At 34.3% G+C, this 22,716-nt stretch overlaps 2 protein-coding genes across 4 annotated transcripts in view; one reads left to right on the top strand and one right to left on the bottom strand.

Annotated features, from left to right (window-relative positions):
- JMJD5 (Jumonji domain containing 5) overlaps nt 1–12,552 on the top strand; it is a 40,637-nt gene extending 28,085 nt beyond the window's left edge. For all 3 annotated transcript variants that reach the window (XM_072543796.1, XM_072543798.1, XM_072543797.1), the window contains one exon: nt 9,789–12,552. In XM_072543796.1, the coding sequence (XP_072399897.1) occupies nt 9,789–10,046 (258 nt within the window). In that variant the 3' untranslated portion in view covers nt 10,047–12,552. The remainder of the gene's footprint in view (nt 1–9,788) is intronic.
- Nucleotides 7,240–9,200, bottom strand: LOC140449747 (uncharacterized). The gene is made up of 4 exons (XM_072543067.1): nt 7,818–9,200; nt 7,693–7,761; nt 7,568–7,639; nt 7,240–7,511 (listed from the first exon to the last, which is right to left on the bottom strand). The coding sequence occupies exons 1-4, from the start codon at nt 7,978–7,980 to the stop codon at nt 7,450–7,452; spliced, it is 366 nt and encodes a 121-aa protein (XP_072399168.1). The 5' UTR covers nt 7,981–9,200; the 3' UTR covers nt 7,240–7,449.
- Nucleotides 12,553–22,716: the final 10,164 nt, after the last annotated feature.

Here is a 22,716-nt window from a genome sequence, read left to right as displayed (position 1 = left end):
ACTCACTAATGGCCGGTTTCACCAACGACAAATAGCAGTCTATTCAATGAATAAAGTTATTCGACCAATAAAACTGACATATCTGCGTTTCACCAACGTCAAATAAGACTTATTCTATGAATAAACTCCAAATAAGTTATTAGTCCAATATCGGCCAAATAAATATTTATTCTTCGAATAAGTTGACAGCTAACCTCACTTTAAATATCAATAATAAAGAAAATTCATTAGTTTAACTTGAAATTATCAACAATGTATTGCAGGTAAACGTAATTATATCACACAATTTGAATTTTGTATACATATATATTTATTTTAGATTATTATCTTCATTATCATCATCCTCTGATGACGGAAATGAGCAGCGAAGGACAAGGCCACGCTTGCAGCTGCAAAGAAGAAACCCTTTTGCTGAATTTGATGATGTGGACTTCAAAACTAGGTTTAGATTATCAAAGTTCTCCATTTCTTTCTCTAAATAATTTTTGCTCCTCTCGCGTTTTTTGTCCATTTTGACAAGTTTCATATTCACAATAATTTACAACCACAACAAACAGATTTTTTTTTTATAAATTATGTATTGACATTGACAATTATTATTATTTTGACAAATTAATCAACCAATAGCAAATATTATCGGTTATGTATATGACTACAGTGAAAAATAGTGCGATGCGCTTGGCCAAGCACCTAAGAGGTGGAGGCCAAGAGAGGTGTCAACGAGTACAGTCTGTGGAGAATCATTACACTTTGAACTTATTCGACGAATAACTAACTGTGGATTACAAATAGTTATTGAAACGGAATAAAATTTATTCTACTAATAAATTTTATTCGACGATTAACTATTCAGTGATTTATTTGTTGTTGGTGAAACCGGCCCTATGTTGACGAAATCGTACAGGTCTCCGTACTCTAGGCATCGTAACCAATCGTAAAGAATGTCAAGAACCACAATCCGCCAAATTTGTATCTTTACTGCGGCTGAAATATTCATTTTTAGATTGTTAGTGAATTTAAAAAAAAAAGTATAAAAACCGGAATCTCCAACTGATAAGTCTAAAAACTTTATCACTTGTTTTTTTCAGTAAGATAAATAAATTACACCAAATTTTATTGAAATAAAATCATTTAACTGGGTGTTCGGATTTCTATGTCACTTAGTATAATAATACTTGGCGATAACAGTCGAATCGAGAAAAAACAAAAGAATGAAGCAGTAGGCTTCTTTTAAATCGAAACTATGTCGTGTCAGTATGGGTAGGTTTATGAAATATGGAGAAGTCATATTTGTTTTTAAGTCTGATAATTTTTAAATCTACAAAATTTATGTATTGATTTTGTTCTGTTTCTATTGTAAATTCAATATGACTTTGAAGTGAATTAATATACGATAAAAATTAGTCGAGTTGCCTATTAGCTCCTGTGAAACATACCAGTACGTCGTCTACGAATCTCTACCAATATAAAAACTGTATGAATATTTTAAAACATCCCATATTCAAACAGTTTTTATATTCGTGGAGATACGTAGACGAACTACATTGGTATGTTTCACAGGAACTAACAGGCAACTCGACCAATTTTTATCGTATATTAATTCACTTCATAGTCATATTGAATTTACAATAGAAACAAACAAAATCAATCCATAAATTTTTTAGATTTAAAAATTATCAGACTTAAAAACAAACATGACTTCTCCATATTTCATAAACCTACCCATACTGACACGACTATACACAATTCATCATCCCATCCCACACAACATACATTGGCAGCCTATCATAGTATGTTACATAGATTAACAGAAATTCCGATGTCAAAATACAACTTTTAGATAGAATTAAATATCATTAAGCAAATAGTCGTAAACAATGGATACAATGAACAAACAATTAATAAAATGTTAAATCAAAAACTACACAAAAAAGCCCTGAACTTAGTATTTCCACCACCAGAGAAAAAACCCAGTACCTTCTGCTCGATTACATATACAGGCAAGATATCAACAAAAATAGCCAAACACATAAAAAAGAAAGGAATAACACCAGATTTCAGAACAAACAACAACTTATGCAAATATATTAAAAACAACAAGACCCAAAATAAAAATCACTTGCACAGTGGCGTATACAAACTTAAATGTGGCGACTGTCCAAAATCTTACATCGATCAAACTGGTAGAAATTTTAATAAACGAATAGCAGAACATAAAAGGGCTTTCAAGAATAGAAAAACAGATTCTACATACGCACTTCTCCTTCTAGATCATAATCATTCTTTTAATGACGAATTTCAAATTCTTCACATTCAAAATAAAGGCCTTAAGCTATCTTTGTTAGAATCTATGGAAATTAACAAATTAAAAAACAGATATAATTCTGAATGACCAACTTGAGACAAACAGTTCTCCCCTTCTCAACCTATTTCATTAAAGAGTATAAAGTGTAAACGCATGCCAAAAATAGATCACTTGAGAAAGGCACTCTGCCGAAACAGCTGTAGTGATAAGATTTTATAATAAATTTTGTGGAAGTTTTGAAAACAAAGTTTTCAGTGTTTTATTGTTACATAATACGTAAATCGTTCGCAGACGTTTCAACTTTTAGTATCAACTAAGACTATTGGGTGTGCATCGAGGAATTTAATTCTGCTACGTAAATTATTTAAAGTTATTGCAATAACCTTTATTATTGTTATTGCAAAAACCTTTGAAAAATTTTATTGTGGGCTATGCCCACCGAAAAACGAAAGAGTATTATTCTAAAGATAGTTAAATACAAATAAATAATTCATTTAAAGAAATTGAAAAACAAACAATACATTCTACTGCACAAAATAACAAGTAAACTAAATAAAAGGTTCAAATATACCACCTTCTATTGCAAGACACTAACACTGGTATTCATAGTGCGTCGCCAGGAAGAGTCGCCGGCGGTTCTTCAGTTAGCGAACACTCCATCGAGATTTCATCTCCTGTTTCATAGTCAATCTTCGGAGAACCGCTAGTGGGCGATCGGTTACTTACTACTCGATATGAAAACATAGACGTATTTGATGACAAGGATCTACAGCAATCGTACTTGTGAACTAGTCGGCTGGAGTTACAATTTGCCAAATTTAAATGTAATCGCTTCTACTCATTCATATTAATATTATAATGTATAATATATTAAAGTTTTTAATATTGGTAATAGTATTAAAGCTTTTAATATTGTTTTTTAATATCAATAATAATATTAAGTAATTAAATATTGCGCCTTGCTTAAAAAAAGTACGAGATAAATAACTCGTTTTTTTTTATATGAAAGTGCAATTTTCTTGCAAATGCTTGGTTTTTTTTTACAAGATAATACAAATTGTATGAAGAGTAGCTAAACGTTGGGTAGTCAGTGGCGAATATACGAGGAGGGAAAAAGGATCTTCTGAATTTGCCAATACTTTGACTGAACACACAACCAAGACAGGATGGAATGTTGTCAGACCATTATCAATATTGAAATATAACCAGTACGTGACAAAAAACGATGTAGAATATGTTGTATGGATAAAATTTGAAAAAACACAATTTACGAGTGTGCTGATTGTGACAAAAAAAACCTGGACTATGCATAGGATATTGTATTCGCAAATACCACTCAACCAACAGATAGATTGTATTCAGTATATTAGTTTAAATAAAAATTTTATTTTCTAAAGACCTTTTAATTGTTAGCTGATGTCCCACTAACAATTTCTAATTTGATTTTCTATTTTATACACATTCATATGTTATAATTACTCGTACATACATTTATTTTTCTTGATTTGTTTTTTATTTATTGATATATAATGGGAAAAGTGATAGGTTTGTATGGAATTTTGAGTAGTATTGAGCAGGAAAATTTGGAATTTTAAAAAGGGAGAATTGTAGATATTTATTAATTAATTACTATTTATTAATTACTTCAACACAGCTAAGTGAAAGAGCGCCAAACGGTGTAACATAAAATTGAAATCAATTAAAATGTTGTTCAATAAGTCTTCTTCGTACAACCTGTCCAATATTTTGAGCTTGATTCGGTATGTGAGGTTTATTATCATCTAGTTCTTCTTCCACATTATCTTGTTCATCATTTACATCATTCACTTTGATAACAATATTGTGAAGAACTGCACATGCCACAATTATTTCTGGAACTCTTTCCAATTTATTATTTAAACCCCGACTCAAACAACAAAATCTTTTTTTCCACAATCCAAACAATCTCTCAATGGTATTTCTCGTTCTAATATGAGATCTCTTATACCTTACTTCTTGTTCAATTCCAGGATTTAAAAGAGGCGTCATTAAATACGGTAAACAAGCATAGCCACTATCTCCAAGAAGAAATCCTGTTAAACTGCCATTCTCGAAACGGTGTTTCACTGAACTATTATTGAAGATCATCGAATCATGTTCTCTTCCAGGTCAACGAGCTACAACATCGAAAATTTCTAAATTGGGTCCACCCACTACTTGGACGTTTATTGAAAAATATCTTTTCCTGTTTCTATATACCTCGGCCATATTCCCTCCAGGACTTTTTATTGATATGTGGGTACAGTCTATACACCCTGTTACTTTGGGAAAATTGGCAATATCGTAAAACAGCCTTTGGTTCTTTCTCTGGTTTTCGAGACCTTCAGAAAATTTTATATATGTTAGTAATAGCTGAGCAAGTAGGCGGGAAATTTTAAAAATGCATCTTGAAACCGTGGGTTGTGAAAATCCTCTAAGATCTCCAGTTACAATCTAAAAATTAAATTAAAATTAACATTATATATATATATATATATATATATATATATATATATATATATATATATATATTATAAAATATATATATAATATATAACATATATATATCTGAAAATATATTCTTTAATTTATCCTACCTGAAAATTTCCAGTAGCATAAAATCTCAAGGCAACTAAAAGACATAAAATGGGTGGAAACGGTAATCCACGTCGATTAATTTTCACCATTTCATCATATATTACTGGCATCATTATTTCAATAACTGTTTGTTTTCGAAATCTATACCTTTTTCTAAATTCATTATCATTATAAAAGTGTAATGGATTTTGCATGTCCCTTATAATATCTTCTGGGTACTTGTAATATATCGTTTTGTTCATTTATTTCTCGGTTAACTACATAATATTGATGTAAATCGTCCATCGCAAACGTATTTGAAATTGACGGGCGAATCGCCAGAGCATGCATATACCTTCTCTGGCGAACCTTCGAAAATCTCTAAACAGGGCATGCGTCATTCGAGTGTGAGATCACTGTGAAAGCGACTGGCGCGTATCCAGCGACATGCCAGCGACTGTTCGGAGAAAGATGCTTTACGCTTGCGTCAACCAGGCTGTAAGTCGACTATGAAACATAGATATGGTGGTGAACAGCCAGCGACGCGCTGGAGTCGGACTATGAATACGAACGTAACACTTGTATTCATAGTCCGCCTCCAGCGCGCCGCTGGCTGTTCACCACCATATCTATGTTTCATAGTCGACCTACAGCCTGGTTGACGCAAGCGTAAAGCATCATTCTCCGAACAGTCGCTGGATATGCGCCAGTCGCTTTCACAGTGATCTCACACTCGAATGACCCATGCCCTGTTTAGAGATTTTCGAAAGTTCGCCGGAGAAGGTATATGCATGCTCTGGCCATTCGCCCGTCAATTTGAAATAAGCTTGCGATGGACGATTTACATCAATATTATGTAGTTAACAGAGAAATAAATGAACAAAACGATATATTACAAGTACCCAGAAGATATATAAGGGACATGCAAAGTCCATTACACTTTTATAGTGATAATGAATTTAGAAAAAGGTATAGATTTCGAAAACAAACAGTTATTGAAATAATGTTGCCAGTAATATATGATGAAATGGAGAAAATTAATCGACGTGGATTACCGTTTCCACCCATTTTATGTCTTTTAGTTGCCTTGAGATTTTATGCTACTGGAAATTTTCAGGTAGGATAAATTAAAGAATATATTTTCGGAACATGATATATGTATATATTTTTTAATATTGTAATATAAAATATATATATATATATATATATATATATATATATATATATATATATATATATATATATATATGGTAGATCGTATAGTTAATTTTAATTTAATTTTTAGATTGTAACTGGAGATCTTAGAGGATTTTCACAACCCACGGTTTCGAGATGCATTTTTAAAATTTCCCGGCTACTTGCTCAGCTATTACCCACATATATACAATTTCCTGAAGGTGTCAAAAACCAGAGAAAGAATCAAAGGCTGTTTTACGATATTGCCAATTTTCCCAAAGTAACAGGGTGTATAGACTGTACCCACATACCAATAAAAAGTCCTGGAGGGAATATGGCCGAGGTATATAGAAACAGGAAAAGATATTTTTCAATAAACGTCCAAGTAGTGGGTGGACCCAATTTAGAAATTTTCGATGTTGTAGCTCGTTGGCCAGGAAGAGAACATGATTCGATGATCTTCAATAATAGTTCAGTGAAACACCGTTTCGAGAATGGCAGTTTAACAGGATTTCTTCTTGGAGATAGTGGCAATGGTTGTTTACCGTATTTAATGACGCCTCTTTTAAATCCTGGAATTGAACAAGAAGTAAGGTATAACAGATCTCATATTAGAACAAGAAATACCGTTGAGAGATTGTTTGGATTGTGGAAAAAAAGATTGTGTTGTTTGAGTCGGGGTTTAAATAATAAATTGGAAAGAGTTCCAGAAATAATTGTGGCATGTGCAGTTCTTCACAATATTGGGATCAAAGTGAATGATGGAAATGATGAACAAGATAATGTGGAAGAAGAACTAGATGATAATGAACCTCACATACCGAATCAAGCTCAAAATATTGGACATATTGTACGAAGAAAACTCATTGAACAACATTTTAATTGATTTCAATTTTATGTTACACCGTTTGGCGCTCTTTCACTTAGCGGTGTTGAAGTAATTGATAAATATCTACAATTCTCCCTTTTTAAAATTCCAAATTTTCCTGCTCAATACTACTGAAAATTCCATACGAACCTATCACTTTTCCCATTATAATATCAATAAATAAAAAACAAATCAAGAAAAATAAATCTAATTACGAGTAATTATAACGTATGAATGTGTATACAATAAGAGTAATAATAAACTATAAATGTATATAATTACAAGTAATAATAACCTACAAATATAAATACGAGTAAAATAATAATAACCTTACTGAAATTAAACTAATAAAAAAATGAAAAAACACACATAATTAATCAATTGTTTTCGCAGATAATAATTTTTTTTTCTAATTCTACTTTTTCTAAATTGGCTTTTTCAACCAGCATCCTAGCTTCATGCAATTCTATCATTTGTTTACGTTCTAGGAAGGCATTGTCAATTCTTATCTCCATGAGCCTGTCCACAGCAGATTTTTTTTTCTTTGGGGTCTTACACTACTGTTAACTAAAAACAAACAATAATGTAGTTACCAATTTTAAATATCGTTAGTTAAACATTACTTTTTATAGTATCCATGATAAGACTTCTAGGAGACACAATTTCCTCGTTCTGTATACTTGTCGAGGGAGTTTCTAAAAACATAATAAAATTAGATTCACATTTTAAGTATCATATTGTAAATTACCTTTTACCGTAACCATATCACAGCTTGCAACAGGATTATTCCGAAACACAGGGCTTCTACTTCTTGAACCTAAAATTCTTTATTTTTATAAATAGCTCATTAAGTTTTATTTGCAATTTGTTTACGAAGTTTATTTCCCATATACTGGGCATCGCTATCCACTAAATTTCTTAACTCCTCTGACAAATGGGTGGCAATTACCTCTACATCCGGCAAAATATTTGTATCTGGAATTCCTCCTCCTCCACCTGTAGACATGCGATTTTGCCTTTCTTTGGATAATTCCATTTTTTTTTGTCTTTTTATTTTATCCCAGCAACGTTTAAGCAGCGTAACAGTTCTCTAAAAATTTGAAGGGTTAGTTAATATATTTATGTAGGTAACTATGAGCCAAAAGATACATGTACTTATTATAGTTATCATTTACTACAGTAAATAATTTATTTTTTAAGATAAAATATTATACAGGTTAATGCTTTTACTTACTATTTCAGTTCTCACAGCATTATAATGATGCATAACTGCATTCCAAGCTTCCGATTTTTTCTTTATTGTAGTAGCATCCGTATTTTTATTTTCAATTATAGGATACTGTTTTAAAATTTCTTTGTCTTCCCCTGTATAAGCAACAAAAGCACTCATTTTGAAATAGAAATTAAATTTACTTTTAAAAAATATGAACCTTGCAGTCGTGGGCGAGGATATAACAATAAAATGCTTTGTGTTCGGCAGCCTAAACACAACAGACAAACATCAAATACGTCTACGTTTTCATATCGAGTAGTAAGTAACCGATAGCCCACTAGCGGTTCTCCGAGGATTGACTATGAAACAGGAGATGAAATCTCGATGGAGTGTTCGCTAACTGAAAAGCCGTCGGTGACTCTTCCTGGCGACGCACTATGAATACCAGTGCTAGTCTATTATAAAATGCTTGTCTTACGTTTGCCAGTTGTTGTGGCATAATCGTAGCACATGCATTTCATATTTTATTTTCTAAATCAACTAGATTATATGCCCTCTCGAGATCGTTGCCGTAGATGGTGGATTTAAGATGTCCCCAGAAAAAGAAATCCATGGGAGCCAATTCGGGAGATCTCGCAGGCCATTTAATTTGGCTTGTTCCGCTTATAATGCAATCCTGAAAAATTGTGTTTAAATAATTTCTCACGATACAAGCATTATACACGGGATCTTCTAAACGTATATATGGGAGATTCTGAATAGTTGGAATAATATTCCAACCCATTAATAAAATACTTAGCTGAATTCAGAACTTCCTCAATGTAAAATGGACCAATTACATGATCACCTAATGCCGGTTCACACATTAAGATTTTGAGGGCGTTGGGTCCGATGTACAATACTTCGATGTTCATTTTTATGGAAGGATTGTGATGACCCCGTTCTGAAAATGACGATTTATAGGTGAAAAGGATAGTTTTTATAAAATTATCATTTTCGTAAGATGCATTTATTGCAGCTTTACAAAACTCCAGTCTACGAAACTTATTATTACATATATTTTTTTTTAATTTCATTATCTGCGATATGTGAGACCTCCAACTCCTCGACGACACTTCTAGTGGTTCTGGAGTTATACCTCAATGGTATCATAAATATCTCCTTTCGATTTCCTGCTGTTTTTTCGGGAACATCTCTTTTCTTTTGTGACATTTTGTACAGTATTGTAAACAATAATGTGTTTTAAAACAACTTACAATATTTGCAATTGTTTGTCTACTAGGTATCGGTCTATTTTCGAAAGTATTAGCAAATAGATCTACACATTCTAACAAAGAATTGCCTTGATAATACCATGTAATTATTTGAACCTTTTCTGGAGAAGTGTAAATAAACATTTTAAAACGATAATACTCTCCGCTTCACTGTTCAAACTTACCTCAATGTATAGTACCAAAGATGTCCAGCTCAAAGATTTACGTACTGTATATAACATAACTCCGTTTATTTTAATTAAGTTTAATGCCTTTTTTTCGTATCAAATAATAAAATATGCCAAGTTGTCAATATTCTGTATAAATTATATTACTAACGTATTTAATAATTTGCATTAAAATTTTTGTCACTTTTAGGTTTACGGTACAAAACAGGTCATCCTTTTTGCTCCATCCGATACACAATACTTGTATCCACACGAAGAAAAGCTCCTAAACAATACAGCACAAGTGAATCCCGTACAGCCTGATTTAGAGGAACATCCGCAGTTTACCAAAGCGACCATGTTTAAATGTCTTTTAGAACCAGGAGAAATGTTATTCATTCCTGAAAAGTGGTGGCATCATGTTACAGCGTTAGATAAAAGCTTTTCAGTTAGTTTTTGGTGGAAATGAACAGTTTCGTAACAAATAATTACATTAGCAGGATTAAAAGAATAATTAAAACTGCACGTAAGAATATAAATCAAGGGCTGTCGCATCCCTCAAAAATTAGTGCTATAATAGCATAGTAGCAAAGTCGACAATTTGGTGTTTAAGTAGTATTCTTCTTCGCGTAAATCCTTATGCCTTTCAGCGTCTTACTGTTCTTTGTTTTCTTTGCTTTTATTATCTATCCTCTTACTTAAATTATTTTGGTTTTTCCTCATTAGATGTCCGTACCAGTCCAACTGTTTCCACTCAATTGTTTCCAGTAGAGGGTCTTGATTTACCTGTTTCTAATTTCTTCATTTCTCTATCTATTCTTTTTCTCTTTTCAGCAATCCTTCTAAGATACGCTGGGGTGCAAAATTAACCGGACACTCAGATTTTTTTGTTTTTTGTTGGTGTTTAGATCAAAACTTGTTTAATTTGTTTGAATTGTATTGTATACCTTATTAGCGATAACGTTTTTTCTTGTTTGAACCTGTTTAGATGATTTGTGCGAACCATAACACTTTTACAGATACGTTTTGTTATTCATTTGAAATAGTGGCTTAGTATTAATTAAATTTTCATTGTGGTACTGTACCTGATTATAAGTTCGACTGTAGGTTTTTGTATTGTCTCCTGTTTAAAACTTGCATTAAAAAAATTATGACACCAGAAGAAGTAGCACAAGCTGTTGCTTTACAGGATGATGGGCGGAGCATTCGTTACATCGCAAATATTTCGGGAAGCAGGACCATATACCAGGAGGCCAAGTCAAGGTAGACGAAGCACAAGTCAAGTTGATGATCGCTTTCTTAGGTTACAAGCGTTACGAGATCGTACATTATCAGCATCAGTACTTGTTCTGATGTCCATAGAAACAGTTTCCGTTTATACCGTTCGAAGACGCTTAAATAAATATGGATTAAGGTGCAGAACACCTGTCACTTCACCTCTATTAACAGCAGATCATCGTAGGCAACGTTTACAGTTCGCTCGCGAACATCTTACTTGTCGTGTTGACGATTGGAGTGCTGTACTTTTCACGGATAAATCAACATTTAACAGATACTCGTCAGATGGGCGGCCTAGGATCTGGAGAAGAGCTGGTGAACGTTATCAGCGATGTTGTTTTACTCCGAGAGTTCAATTTGGTGGAGGTGGTATAATGGTGTGGACAGGCATTTTCCTAGAGGCTCATACAGAACTTGTTACAATTCAAGGAGGCAATTTGAACGCCCAACGGTATATTCAGCAATGTTTGGAAGATCCTGTAGTGCCATTTGCCCCATATGTTGAAGAAAACTTTCTTCTGATGCAAGATAATGCTCGTCCGCACATCGCAAAAATAACATGGGATTACTTGGATGAAGTTGGGATTCCTTTATTACCATGGCCCCCAAGGAGTGCAGACTTAAATCCAATAGAGCATGCATGGGATATTCTGGGACGACGTATTCGACGTAACCATGGTGAGTTTGAAACCATGAATGATTTGAAGCAAGCAGTTCGTGACGAATGGAAGCAAATCCCTCAAGCAGACTTTGCTGCCTTAATCCGAAGTATGCGTGATAAGAGTCGTAATTAGGGCTCGTGGAGATAATACACTCTGCTAAATATCGTTTTCCATTTGTTTCTTTGCAGATTTTCAATTTTTTCGAGCTGTTTATTGTTTTTTCTGTGGATCATTCTTGAGTTGTAATAAATTTGACTTTTAAATTTTGTTTATTATTAAATACTCAATCAGGAACATCTTAAACTTTTTTCAACGCCAGTTCTTAGGAAAATCTGAATGTCCGGTTAATTTTGCGCCCCAGTGTATTTTATTCCCGTAGCTATTTTTGTTTCGTGTTTTTTTCTTTCTGTACTGTCCATGTTTTACTCGTATGTGTAATAAATGACAGAAGCGGATACCTGGGGGTGAAAATGCGAAATTCCTCACCCCCAAGAAAGTCCAAAATTAAAGAAAACCTATTATTTATGTCTTTTATGTAGTTTGTATTTATCTGTTTTATGTCTTTTAGTTGGTATTTCATTAGAAGTTCCCCATCCAAGGCAAATTATAGATCCGCCACAACCGACTTTTGAAGCTATTTAATATTTAAGCAACACATTAACAACAATAACTTTACAGGAACAGAAAGTTATTATTTATGTCTTTTATGTAGTTTGGGTTTATCTGTGTTATGTCTTTTGGTTGGTATTTCATTGGAAGTCCCCCCCCCCCCAATAAGTTGAAAGTCCCCCTTCCCAAGTTGGAAGCCCACCAAGGCAAATGTCTAGGTCCGTCACTGATAGATGGGATAATTACTGCGTTAAAAACTCATATTTATCTCTAGTTTTTACATCTTTCTTTCCGAGTATTGTTTTATTTAGTGAATAGTATATGCTAGTTTAGTTTATTCCTTCGTCTTTTGTTTAAATAGTCATAAATGAAAATATACTTAATTTATATATAATGTTTCTGTTATTATATTATAGATAATTCTTCTGTTTTTCGTTTTCTTTTCCCTAATATATAAAATTATTTATAGTCCATGGTTTTGGGATCTGGTTAATTCTAAAAAACTCCGGAAGGTTTGTTTACAACCAAAATTTCAATATGATCCAGATGAACTAAATCTGGAAAAATCATGAAAATTACACAGGCCAGCGATGAAAAAACTTTTTTGATAAAATTGTCTCTATCTTGTGTATTTGAGTGTGCTGAGTCCGAAGATCATACTAAAAATGCTGTATCGCCCAGCATTATTTCACAATTTAACATTTAAAATTGCATAATTACATTTTATTTTGTTTAACGAGCAGAGAAATCTAATGTTTCTTGGTTTGTAGCACTGTTAATGAATTGTACAACACTCTTTGTTCTTCTTCCTCTTCATTAACGGCCGTATAGTTCCTTTATTCTAAATACCATAACCTCACTTTTCAGTGTTTGACTCATACGGTTTTAAGTTTGATTGTAAAAACTGTCAAATAACATTTTGTTACATATGTGGGGATTTTGATATTAAAAAACGTCAGAGAAACATTACTGACTTTGTAAAAAAGGTGTATTTTGCATATTTTGGTATGAAAATTGGTTACCAAGACAAAGGTTGGGCTCCTCACAGCGTATGTTATGCTTGTGTTGAGGATTTAAGGAAGTGGTCGAAGAAAGGAAAAAAAGCTTTCAGATTTGCAGTGCCTATGGTATCGACATTTATATAGATTAAGCCATTAGATATAGATTAGCCATTTTAAATACTAGAGAATCAGAATCTGATAAAAGTGGTCCAGGAAGTGATTGTGAATTTCAGCGTCCTTCAGAAAATTTACAACCACAGTTGTTTACACAAGCTGATTTAGATGACTTAGTAAGAGATTTGAGTTTAACAAAGGAAAAATCAGAATTGCTTGGCGCAAGATTAATCGCCTGGTACATCTATTTATAAGTACAGGTACAAATATCAACAGTTTGCTCAGTTTTTTAGGCAGTAAGGGGATTTAGTCTACTGTCAAGATATTGGTGGTCTAATAAATGAGTTTATTATTGAGTGTAATAAGGATGATTGGAAGCTGTTTATAGACTCTTCAAAAACAAGTTTAAAAGCTGGGAAAACTTATGCTTCACTTCTTATTGCTCATTCAGTCCATATGAAAGAGACATATGAAAATCTTGACAAAATTCTACAGAAAATCAGCTATTCAGCTCACAATTGGATGATATGTAGAGATTTAAAAGTTATTTGCATGCTACTTGGTCAACAAAAGAGATTAACAAAGTTTCCATGTTTTATTTGTGAATGAGACAGTATAGCAAGAGATGAACACTGGTCTACAAAACAATGGCCCATAAGAAATGTTTTAACACCTGGTGAGAAGAACATTTTGTACAAAACTTTGGTAGATTCAAAAAAGATCCTCCCTACACCTCTACGCATCAAGTTAGACTTAATGAAACAGTTTGTCAAGGCCCTGTCTAAAGATGGAGAATGTTTCAAGTACTTGAGGGAAAGTTTCCCCATCTATCAGAAGCCAAATTGAAATAAGGTGTTTTTGTTGGACCAGTTTTATTTGTAAAATAATGTTCGACTTCACCTTTGAAACCAAGATGACTACTAAGGAAAAAAAGCTTGGATTGCCCTCAAAATCCACTTTTTGCATAACCATCTTGACTTTTTCCCTGAAAATCTGGGTGATGTCAGTGAAGAACAAGGCGAACGATTCCACCAGGATATCAAGGTGATAGAGAAACGATAGCAGGGACGTTGAAACACCAACATGATGGGTGATTACTGTTATTCACTTCATCGGGAACAACAGAGTGCCTCGCATAGGAGAAAAAACTACTTGAGACTCCTGAAATGATTGTACAGACCTGTACTATTACAAGTTAAGAATTAGATAAAAGGTATTATTCTAATAATGTATCATTTTAATGTATTTCGGTATTTTGTCTTTTTCAAATTATTATAATGTAGAATAAACCAGTGTCATATTGTGAGAAAACTGTGGGTGATATGTAAAATCTAATTTCAGATTCTTTTTAGCGCCAAAAAATACAGAGGATTCACATAAATTTGTAAGAATTATAAATCTTTTTTTTTTGTTGGCCTGTGTTCTTAGAATGAAGAATTGTCCATATATTACCCTACTTTTTGCAATCTTGTGCGACGTCACTCACCACCCTACAATGACAAGCGCTTTTAAATATGACAGGAGCCACGAATGGTATAGGAAAAGCATCACATTTCTACCCCCGATGGAATTATATATTTCGAAAGTAGCATTTATTATCATATTTAAAGCAAACAATACTTTTGTACTATCGAACTATGTATTGAATAGTCACAACAATACTACTGGGACTATACTTAAGGAATCCATCTTTCAGATTAACTCAGATGTGATGGCACCAGAACTAATGTTCACTGAGAAGATTAATACACTTATACCATCTAGAGAACAAAAAGCCCAAAAAACATTAATGGCGACTTAATATGATTCACTGATGGATCTAAAACTGCCCATGGTACTGGTTCAGGAGTCTTTGATCAAACATGTAATTTTAGCAAAACTTTCAGCCTAGGTCAATATACAACTTTGTTCTAGGCTAAAGCTTTTGCTTTGGTGGCCTGCATTGATGAAATAGATGGAGACCCCAAAGCAAAAAGAATCAACATTTGTACTAGTGGCCAAGCGCCATTCTGGCTATACTAAGAACCCATTCACCAAATCAAAACTGGCGAAGAACTGTAAAGATCTCCTCAGCAACCTAGTAAAAGACAATGTGTCTGTAACCCTGCAGTAGTCGCGTGCGGACTCCCGCTCCATGGAAAAATTATTTTTTATATTTTAATCGTTTTGTTCCAAATCAGTTAGCGAGTCTAGGTACCTTCTGGCGTAGGTACTGCTTTCCTTTAGTGTGCATCAAATTGATTAATTGTACTAAAAATCTGTGAGGACTGACACAAGGTAGACGTATTAGACTCTGATAAAGAGCCCTTTATAGATAGTGGCAGTGAATAGGAGCCCGATTTGGATGACGGTGATACCTGTGCCGGTCTCATGTTGTGTATAGGAGGGACGCTGAACTGAGTAACTCCTTCAGTACTTTGTGCAAGACAGACTGGACGGGGAAGTCCTCAACCCTGACACGGCGCGTCCCAATGGCTGATAGGGAACGTAGGAACGAATACTCGCAGATCAACTGAGGACATGACACAGGTCAGCAGCTGTATCATTAGTAGCCCGTAGCTGAGGAATACAATTCCTGACAGGTGCGGTACCACAAAGTCGCAGCCGACAATCAAATAATGATTTAACCGGCTGTGATACTGCGAACACTCACCAACCCGTCCGGTAAGCGTGGTGTTTTAATGCCAATATACCCCTCAAAACACAACATGTTGAACTTGAAACAAAATGGGACGATACCCCAGGTGAGTAGAGCTAGCAGCTCAGAATCCCACACCGGAAAACCGGTCAACCTCACGGACTCTGGGGGAGGCACAAGCTCAACAAAATGCGCCAAAATAGATACGAACAAACAAAAACAGTTGCTACTAACCACATACAACATGTGTATGATGGGTAAAGATGAAAAGGTCTACGAATTAGAAGAACTATCCAAGATAAAATGGGATATTGTAGGACTGTCAGAAGTGAAAAGAGGAGGCGAACAATACATGCATCTAAACTCTGGAAATCGCCTATATTATACAGGGAAAATAGACGAAACATATGGTGGAGTAGGATTTCTTGTCAAAAAGTATCTCACATCATACATTTCTACATATAAAAGCGTTTCTGATAGAGTAGCTTATATTAACAACACATCAGGAAGAGGTAGTTGAAATGTTCTACGAAGATTTGATAACAACATTAGAAGAAAATGATACAAAGTATACCATCATTATGGGAGATTTAAACGCAAAATCAGGTAAAAAAAAGAAGAAAATACTGAAACTAAAATAGGGATTCATGATTATGGCACACGAAATGAAAGAGGAGAAAAATTATATAACTTCTTAGAACAACAAAATTTATATGCCATGAACACACACTTCAAGAAACCATCAAACCAAAAATGGAAGTGGATATCTCCCGATAAAAAGACGAAAAACGAGATCGATTACTTCTTGTGTGGGAACAAAGACATTTTTGAAGATATAACTGCTCTCAATCGATTCACAACTGGCAGCGATCATCGCCTTTTAAGAGCAAGGATTCTTGTTAAACAGACGAAAATCAGTAGAAACAGGCCACATAATTATTGTAATCAGATAGATCAAACTAAAATGCGACAGAAGGGAGATAAGTACAGAGAAGTCTTAAGAAAAGAATTTGTAGAACATTATCAACAAGAATATTCCGACATGAACACAATCAATAAAGAAATGCAACGAAAGCTCTTGAAAGCAGAACTGACTGTTGCAAAGAAAACGAAAAAAAAAGAAGACAAAATAAGTGATGGAACAAAATGGTTGATGGAAAAGAGACGCACATTTCTAAGCGAATTGAATAAACTAATAAAGAAGGGAGTAAAGGAATATTTAAGGATCTACAATGAAAAAAAGATAGAAAAGAACCGAGGCCTGAAATGCTTAAGATCAAACTTAGGGAAGCCTATAATAATCTCATTGAAGGATAAAGATGGAAAAGAAATAAGAGTCTTCTTCTACTTCTTGGAGATCTTTCGATCTGTTTAATTCTGAAGCTGCCTCTGGTTAATTTCCTGGGAGGATGATTGTCAACTATCCCTCCATCTTTTAGGTGGTCTTCCGGGAGGGTTGGTTTCTAGGACAATTTTTGGGAGTCTATTCTCATCCATTCGTCTTACATGATTGTACCGCATCCTCTTACGCTGCCTTCCCCATGTTACAATATCTTAAATTTTGCACTGCCTTTTGACGTTTGTATTTCTCACCCTGTCCCTTCTTGTTTTACCCACTATACTGAAATAAGAGTAAAGAACGAAATCCTAAAAGTTACTCACACATTTTACCGTGATTTATATTCCTCAAACAAGAACCCAAATAACACTGCAAAGGAAGATCTTAAGAGAAAGATAACGAATGTCAACTGAAAAATACTCCCTAACATAGAATTCTTTCAAAATAAAACAAGCTATGGCACAACTAAAGAACAATAAGGCTCCGGGCCCAGATGGAATACTTGTAGAAATGTTGAAGGAGGAGAGTGAAATTATTCTCGAAGAATTGAAAAAATATTTTCAACTAATGTCTTCACAGAGGAGAAGTCCCAGATGATTGGATTGAAAGTTTGACAATACTTTTCTTCAGAAAAGGAGACAGGGGAGATCTGAAGAACTATAGGCCAATCTTCCTGCTGTCCCAAATGTACAAACTGTTTATGAGAGTAATAACTACCAGGTTAACGTCGAAGCTCGATAGCTATCAACCGATAGAGCAGGCAGGAGTCCGAAAGAGTTACGTACAGCGGATCATCTTCTTACAGTCAGAACACTAATAGAGAAAGCCAATGAATATCAATTGAACTTATACATTGGCTTCGTTGATTATGAAAAGGCATTCGACTCCATAGAACTTTGGGCAATAGAGAGAGCTATGAACAACTGCAGGATAGACTCTCGATACAGAATGCTCATACATAATATTTACAAGAAAGCTACAATGAAAATACAAATAGATGCGAAAACCAAAGCTATACCAATCAACAGAGGAGTTCGCCAGAGGAGTTCACCAAAGCTATTCACACTTGCACTGGAAGACGTGTTCAAAGACATAAACTGAGCAGATAAAGGAATAAATGTTACTACTACTACTACTAAGGATTTCCACAGTTTTCACTGTCTTCCTTCACTCAACCGTTTTCTCCAATTTTCCCTGTCATTCCAGTCTCCATCTCGCAGGGTTCTTTTCTCCATAGCCTCGTCGATTTCATCTCTGAATGACCTTCGGGGTCTTCCTCTCTTTCTTCTTCCAATCGGGCTCCATTCTGTGATTTTGTTTATCCAGCGTCCTCTGTCCGCTCTTCTGACGTGGCCGTACCAGGATAGTCTCTTCTCCTCTATATAGTCGATTATGTCTGATTGCACTCCCATTCTCCGCTTAATCTCTGCGTTTTCAATTCTGTCTCTTTTTGTAAGTCTACAGCTTCTCCTCAGGAACTCCATTTCTACTGCTCTTATTCTACCTCTATTTCTCTTGTTTATTGTCCAGTTTTCGGACCCATATGTCAGGATACTTCTTGTCAGGGTGTTATATATTCTCTTTTTTTTCTTTATCGTAATGTTCTTATCCCACAACACTGAGTTTAGTTGTCTTATACAGTTTCTTGTTTGTCTCAGTCTGTTGTTTATATCTTCTTCTGTTGTTCCCTGGTTCGATATTATGGTTCCTAAATACTTGAATTTATCTGTTCCATTTATTTGTCTTCCCTCGTCTATCTCTAGGTTTCTCATATCCTTGTTTTCTGTTGTTAGGTATTCGGTTTTCTCTAAGTTTATTTCCATTCCGTTGTTTTTATATTCTTCTTCTAGTTTTCTGAGCATAAAGCTGAGATCTTCTTCTTCTTCTTATAAATGTTAATGAAAGAAAACTGAGTCATTTGAGATACGCTGATGACATTGTAATAAACGCTACAAGTTTCGAAGAACTACAGAACATGATGACGCATATATTTCAAGCTTCGGAAAAAGTAAGTCTTAAGATGAAATTGGAAAAAAACAAAAATAATAACAAATACACCGAACATTAGAGAAATAACGTTGAACAAATTTATAAACAGTAAGCGAATACATCTGCCTGGGACAGATAATGAAAGTTTAACAAAGAAAATCAAACTGCCGAAATTACTAGAAAAATAAGGTTATCGTGGGCAGGATTTAGAAAACTGAGTTGGATCTTGAAAAGCACTAAAATAGAACATTTACGATCAGTATATCCTCACGAATGGTTCACAGAAGTGGACACTCACTAAGTCTAATATGGATAAAATAGTAAAGGCACAAAGAGCGATGGAAAGTTCAATGCTCGGGGTGAGACTTATAGACAAATAAACAAACAAATGGATTAGAAGCAAAACCAAAGTAAAAGACGCAGGAGTACATGCTGCCAAATTAAAATGGAGCTTCGCAGGACACAATGCCCGACTGAAGGATAAAAGATGGAACCATGAAATACAACAATGGAGACCATGGTTAGGAAAGAGAAGCAGAGAAAGGCCACTAATGAGATGTACTGATGACATTAAGAAGATCGGAGGACACAACTGGAAGCAAGTGGCGCAAAATAGAAAACATTGGATTGATTTGGGGGAGGCATATGTCCAAAGTTGGATTACTTAATGCTGAAGAAGAAGAAGATACTGGTGAAGAGTTAAATGAATTGATATACCAAGAAGACGAAAGCCCAGAAAACATTTTGAAACTTGTTCAAATATAGATAACGAAAGCTCTGTCAATGAAAATGCACTAAAAATTGTGTTATTTCTAAATTGGTGTTAAACAACGTTCACTCCTACAATACATTCATTTGATGATATAGGCTCTGGGGCTCGTGTAGAATACATAGAACAGAAATCGGATACTTTGAGTTATTTTTTGTTGTTCGTAAATGTCGATGTAGTGGTAGCGATTTTAGCTGAAACCAATAGATCGCTTACGATATTTATGGGTCCAAAAAACTGAAATGGGAAGAAATTGACGTAAATGAGTTTTATGTAAAGAATATAAAATACCAGGAGAAGACAGAATACCGAACGAACTCCTAAAGTATGGATGACCAGATCTGACCAAACAACTATTAAATCTAATAAAAAAAATAATAGAATAAAACAGAATTCCTCATGAATGGAGATCAAGCATCCTAATACCTCTCTTCAAAAAGGGAAACCAATCGGACCCGGAAAATTACAGAGGAATTGATTTATTAAACACAAATTAACAACCAAAGTGATAACAAATAAACTGAATGAAATTATAACACTAACAGAATAACAGCAAGGTTTCAGGCCGGGAAGATCATGCACTGACGCTATATTTATAATGAGGCAAGTGCAAGAGAAATCATTAGAATACAACAAACCGGCATATCTATGTTTCGTTGACCTTAAGAAGGCATTTGACCGGGTCAAATTAAAGGACGTTATCCACTTATTGTACGCAAGAGAGATACCTCTAGGGATAATCAAAACGATCTAAAATATTTACCAAAACAGCACAATAAAAGTAAAAGTGGAAGAACTAACCGACCCTATTGAAGCTAGCAATGGGATAAGACAGGGAGAGTCTCTGAGTCCTCTATTATTCAGCCTAATTATGGATGAAATTATAAAAAAAAGTAAGAACTAAAAAAGGATACCAAATAGGAGAAAAACAACTTAAAATAATCTGCTATGCAGACGACGCAATACTACTATCTTAAAGTAAAGACGATTTACAACGTATGCTGCACCAATTTAATATAACCGCCAGACAAATTAGCATGTTAATTTCCCAAAAAAGACAAAATGCATGGTTACAACAGCAAATTTACTAAGATGTAAATCGGAGCTGGAAGGTCAGATAATAAAACAAGTGATGGAGTTTAAATATCTAGGCATCACATTATCTAGCTACGGAAAGCTCGAAACTGAAGTGGAAGATCAAGTGAATAGAGCAAACAGAGGCTGCCTGAATGAAACAATATGGGGAAATAAAAATATCTGAAAAGAAATGAAAGGCAGAATTTTTAAAACAGTCATCATACCAATAATGACATACGCGGTAGAGACACGACCTGACACAGACAGGACAAAAAGGATGTTAGAAACAGCAGAGATGAAAATACTTATAAAAATTGATGGCAAGACACTATGGGACCAAGCTAGAAGTACAGATATACGACGTAGATGCAAGGTGTAGAACATCAAGAACAGGGTAAGAAATAAACGAGTAGAATGGAACGATCCCATAAGCCAAATGACAACAAATAGAGTAGTAAAGACGGCAAGAGACGGTTCCCCAATAGGAAGACCACGAAAACAATGGAACGACAACTTACTGGAGGCACATTGAAAAACAGACAGAGTTATGTCTACATAAAAAGAAGAGTTTTATGTATTTTTAGGCATTATGTTACAACACAGCGCCATGGGAAAATAAACCGAGAGACAATTGGTCAACGGATGCTTAGCTACATACTCCTATATTTTCATAATTGATGGCAAGGAATCGTTTCCAAGCCATCCTTAGCATGCTACACTTCAGTCAATGTTGATCAAAAAGAAATCGATCGTTTTCAGAAACTACGGCGCGTGTTTGATAAAATGACATTACTGTTCCATAAACATTTTTCTCCGTTTAAAAACCTTCTCATTGGCGAAAGTTTAATTCTTTTCAAGGAATGTTTACGATTTAAACAATATATGAGATTAAAATGCCATCGTTTTGGGATAAAACTTTTCTTATTGTGACTGTGGAACTTTATACGTATTAAATGGAATTTTTTACCTTGGAAAAGCTACTGAAATGGAACAATTTCAAGACTTTTGAATATTTGGATCAGTGGTGACACATCTTATGAAGCCACATTTAAATAAAGGCCATTCATTGTATACATATAACTGGTAGATAAGTCTTACTTTATGGACATACCTATTCGAACAGAAAACAAATTGTTGCGGAATAGTTCGCCTAACCGTCAAGAAATGACAAATTTAACGGTCAAATTAAAAAAAAGGTGAGAATGTCTCGATGTGTAGGGAATACTTGTTAGCTATTAAATGGAAAGATAGACGCGAAGTTGTAATGCTAACTGGTATGCATTAAGATAAAATGCTTTTGTTGGATAAGGTAGATTTCAAGACAAAAAGAGCCTATAACGAAGCCGGCATGTGTCGTGAATTACAACGCAAATATGGGTGCGATAAATAGATCTGACATGATGCTCAGTTCCACGGAACGTTCGAGAAAGACCATAAAATGGTACAAGGAACTATTCTTCCTTATGGTGGATCTCGCACTTCTTAACGCTCATACGCTTTATTTTACACAAAATACAGAACGAGAATACGTCAGCTTTTTGACTGGTAAGTTTCCAATTTTTGTCAAATAAAATTATTTGTGGTTACTTATTTAGTTATCTTATTTCAGATATCAGGTTTAACGATATATCTATTTTTTAACAATTTTATTATGTTTAGCAAT

Source organism: Diabrotica undecimpunctata, chromosome 9, assembly GCF_040954645.1.
Source record: "Diabrotica undecimpunctata isolate CICGRU chromosome 9, icDiaUnde3, whole genome shotgun sequence".
In the NCBI taxonomy this organism is placed as follows: Eukaryota; Metazoa; Arthropoda; class Insecta; order Coleoptera; family Chrysomelidae; genus Diabrotica; species Diabrotica undecimpunctata.
The sequence above is the reverse complement of the archived record's forward strand: the minus strand, read 5'-3'. Positions and strand labels throughout refer to the sequence as shown.

Excerpts from the sequence above, each read along its gene's own strand:
- LOC140449747 (XM_072543067.1), bottom strand. The coding sequence starts at position 7,980 with ATGGAATTATCCAAAGAAAGGCAAAATCGCATGTCTACAGGTGGAGGA. Across the intron at positions 7,762-7,817 it reads GTATATGGGAAATAAACTTC|GTTCAAGAAGTAGAAGCCCT; the intron begins GTAAACAAATTG and ends AAAGAATTTTAG. Across the intron at positions 7,640-7,692 it reads TGATATGGTTACGGTAAAAG|AAACTCCCTCGACAAGTATA; the intron begins GTAATTTACAAT and ends TTATGTTTTTAG.